Source organism: Myotis lucifugus, unplaced genomic scaffold (assembly GCF_000147115.1).
Source record: "Myotis lucifugus unplaced genomic scaffold, Myoluc2.0 scaffold_2723, whole genome shotgun sequence".
NCBI lineage: Eukaryota > Metazoa > Chordata > Mammalia > Chiroptera > Vespertilionidae > Myotis > Myotis lucifugus.
The window spans coordinates 17639-21656 of NW_005873771.1; the positions used below are offsets into that span (position 1 = coordinate 17639).

Here is a 4018-nt window from a genome sequence, read left to right on the forward strand (position 1 = left end):
AACGCAAACTCTAGAAACTCGCGCTCATCATCACGACGTTCTCCCCAAGAAGCCGAACTACCTCGGGCCGAGCGGACGCAGCGCATGCCCTTTAGTTGATTTTCGTTCATTCTCAACGTTTTGTAAGAATTTCTCGTTTTTCTAGACGACCACACATTCAAAGAGCAGGCTGCGACTCATCGTGTTCTACAGAAATAGAGAGTTGCTTAACAATGTGTACCAAGTTGCTTTTTATTTTCTATAAACATTTAACAGGAGTTAACATCGAACGCCCAATAGAATCGTTGGAATTAATCCATGTTGTCAAAATACTTCATATGTAAAATTCTAGCAAGAAAGTCCGTCACTTCGGCAACGAAGCGCCCGTTTAGTCACTGTCATGCTCTGTCTTTATAGCTTCGGGGGTGGCGGCCGCCGCACAGCAAGGCCTGAAGCAGAGCAGTGAGCAGGGAGCAGCGTCCCCTCCCTCGGGGCCTCCTGCCCGCAGACACGCACAGCATCCCCGTCATCGGATGTGACTCCGGGCGCTGTCACAGGCGGCATCAGTAACCGCTGCGGCGAGGGGATCCCAGACGGTAGTTCGAAGCTCTTACGTCCTAACTGCGCCGGCCCTGGCGCTGCCCCGGAGCGAACGGGGTTTTCAGCCGGTGGAGACTGTGCTTCCTGCGCCCGCGGGGTGACAACCTGCTTCCGGAAACTACAGGGGACATTCAGAGTCAAAAATATGTATTTCAAGTTTTAGTTCTTTCTAAAGGAACTCATTTCCAACATAGTTCTCTCATATAAGTGTTTTCCTTTAAAAAAAAAAAAACAAAGCCAGTTTCCTTGCCAAAGAGCAAAAAAAGAACAAGAGAAACCGCTGCTTCGCTCCCCCGTGCCTGGTGCCTGTGACTTAGTGACACGTATTCCTGTCACAGGAGCAGCTTTAAAGACAAAAACCTGGAGCTCACCTTCCTTTACATCTTTCAAAACTAAGCCAGACCACCTCATGTTATCCTGTGGTTATGACTGAGATTTCAATTACCTTCTCCAAACGTTCTCACACTTGAGCCCAGCCCAGCCCAGCCCAGCCCAACCCCAGGTCTCCCCGTCTCCAGCCGCCTCCCGCGGCCACAGACACAGGAAAAGGAGGCCGACGGAGGAACGGACTGGAGCTTTTTGGGTTTGGGTTCAATTAAATGCGAGTATTCGCCGCCGTGACGTCAAGTTTCTGCTGCTCTCAGGTAGGAACACGCGTGACAGGCAAGTCCTGGAGGAGAACCCAGAAAGGCCACGAGAGGGGACATCGTCCTTCTGTGTCTGGGCTGCCAGAACCAAAGCAAACTCATCCTGAGACGAACACAGCAGGAAGCCACGGCCCAGCCCTGGCCAGGCCTCGCCTGGCTTGGTCAGGAGGGAGCGGGGAGGGAGCCTCTGGGCCCCCTGCCCTCAGGAGAGGGGCGTCCAGGGCCCGCCAATGCTCACGAGCGAGCGTGGCGTCCGCGCCGAGGCTGCATATGGACTTTTTCGTCACGTCGGTCACGTCAGAATGAGGCCTGCTTTGGCGCGGGACACACGTCACCTCGGGCGTCGGTTCTGCTGCTCTTGGGCTCTGAACGCTGGGCTCGTTGTGCCAATAAAAATAGTCTGGTTTTCACAGAGACACGCAAGGGAAGCCGAGACAGCAGGGCAGGAGCTGCTTCTCGGGGTGCCTCCCGCGGGTTTCGGGGCGCCTGGCCGAGCCTCTGGGAGGAGGCATTCACCGCTCAAGGAGCTCGGTAAGACCTGCCTTACACCCACTGCGCAACGGAAAAGGCAGTGATTTGATAAAATGCTAAAAATAGAAATAAAGTGACATCCGAGGAGCCTACACATGCAGAAGGGACTTCCCACGCCTGAACTCGCCCACGGCCCAAAGGACTAGATGGCTCCGTCCTGAGTCAGTGTCGCATCTACAAGGAAGCACGAGGAACAGCCTCCGAAAGGGGCCGCTCAGGAACCGGCCGCGCAGCCGCAGCGGGCAGGGCGCGCGGTGCAGACGCTGAGCCGCACACACACTCACAGGCAGCTCCCCTCCCCCCCGCAGGACCGAGACGGGAAAGCAGGCGCGTGGTGGCCCGCACCGCCTGGCGGGGAAGATGCCGGGGCAGGTCTCGGAGCCCTGGAAAGACCCACACCCTGTGTGTCACCTTTTATTCAAACCTTCACGCTCTGTCCATGCTTAGGATGCACAAGAAAATCAAGAAAGAAATCTTGGGATTAAAAACAAAATTTTAGTTTCTCTTTCCTACAGGTAAAAATTTAAAGAGAGAGAGAGAGAGAGAGAGAGAGAGAGAGAGAGGGAGAGGGAGACTGAAACCCTGGATAACATGTGTAATTGATGCGGAAGCAGGAGAACATGCCAGGAGTGCACCCGCCGGGCCCCGCTGTCCGCGCTCAGTCCAGCTTGCCGTTCCGAAGGCTGCTGCTGGCTTTCTCGTGCCTCATGAGCGCGATGATCTTGAGGCAGCCCCTGGAGATCTTGACCATCCATATGACGTTCATGACGTCCAGCACCGCGCACGAGACGGCCCAGGAGCACTGCGTCAGCAGCCCCAGCCGGGCGTAGGGCTCGGTGCCCACCACGGAGAGCATGAAGCTGTAGAAGGAAGGGATGGGCAGGATCCGCACCACGAAGAAGACCAGCGTCATGAGGAGGCCGTTGAGGACGTTGGCCGTGGAGAACTTGGAATACTGCAGGGCTTCCAGGAACCACCTGGAAAACGTAAGGAACAGCACATTGTCCTGGCTGTGTGGCTCAGTGGACAGAGCGTCGGCCTGCGGACTGAAGGGTCCTGGGTTCGATTCCCAGGCAGGGCCCATGCCTCGGTTGTGGGCTCGATTCCCAGTGGGGGGCGTGCAGGAGGCAGCCAATCCATGATTCTCTCTCATCACTGATGTTTCTCCCTCTCCCTTCCTCTCTGAAATCAATACAAATACATTTAAAAAAGAAAAAAAATAAGAAATGTCTTATAAAAATAAGATGCATTGCTTTGCATCCCTGGGGAGTAACCATTTTAGTTCCAGTTCTTACAGTTCAGTGAACACACCCCTAAGATGTACATGAAGAGGCCAAGGGCAGATGTAGAAACAATGACAGGTGTGTGTGCATGCCCACGGGGTAGTACACGTCCAGCTGTCTGTGGGGAGGGTGCGGGACACAGCTGCCCGGCGGCCATGAGCACGCACGCGGCCCAGGCCATGGTCTCTAACTCCCTTCTCCCACGAAAGGGACCAGGGGGCCGGAGGAGTCGCTGGTCCTGGGGCTGGGACACAGAGCTCACAACACAACACGCCCTATAGATGTGTCGTCTTTTAACAAACATGTCTTTTATCAAAAGACAAAAGGATGAGGTTGTGTCAAAGGGACATAAAGACCAACTAAAATTGCCCCCAAAGGCAGAAACGGTAACAATTCAACCGCCACGTAGATCATGTCACATTGGCTTGTTCCTGCGGGTTAACTGTGGGGCAGGCGTGCCGCTATTTACAAACGGAGAAACACTTGGTGAGTGTTTTTCTTTGTGTTTGTTTTTTTAATATATTTTTATTGATTTCAGAGAGGAAGAAGAGGGAGAGAGAGAGAAACATCCATGATGAGAAAGAATCACTGATCGGCTGCCTCCTGCCCACCTCCCACTGGGAATGGAGCCCGCGACCCGGGCCTGTGCCCTGACTGGGAATCGAACTGTGTCGATGTTCAACCCTGAGCCACTGGCCAGGCTCTGTGGGTTTCTTTAATTTTCCAGCCTAATTTGTTGGTATTAGCTGCTCTAATTCCCATTTGGGGAGGGGTGAGGCTCACTTGCAGGGAGAGAAAGAAGGAAAGTGAGGGAAGAGGACAGGAGAGGAAACAGGCCCAGAGCTGTGGGCCTGGGGGCTGGGCACCCCGGGCGGGGGCGGGGGGCTGGCCAGGGGCTGCGGGCTGGACACTGTGAGCCGATGAGCCGATGGGTGGGAAGAGCTGCACTGTGCCGAGTGCGCTTTTGTTGTCAGATAA

At 54.7% G+C, this 4018-nt stretch overlaps 1 protein-coding gene across 1 annotated transcript; it reads right to left on the reverse strand.

The window, feature by feature from the left end:
- Positions 1–206: 206 nt before the first annotated feature.
- On the reverse strand, positions 207–2775 carry TMEM56 (transmembrane protein 56; the record flags this gene model as incomplete). Its single annotated transcript, XM_014450573.2, has 1 exon — positions 207–2775. A coding segment is annotated over one exon (360 nt), but the record flags the coding sequence as incomplete, so codon positions are not given.
- Between the last annotated feature and the right edge of the window lie 1243 nt (positions 2776–4018).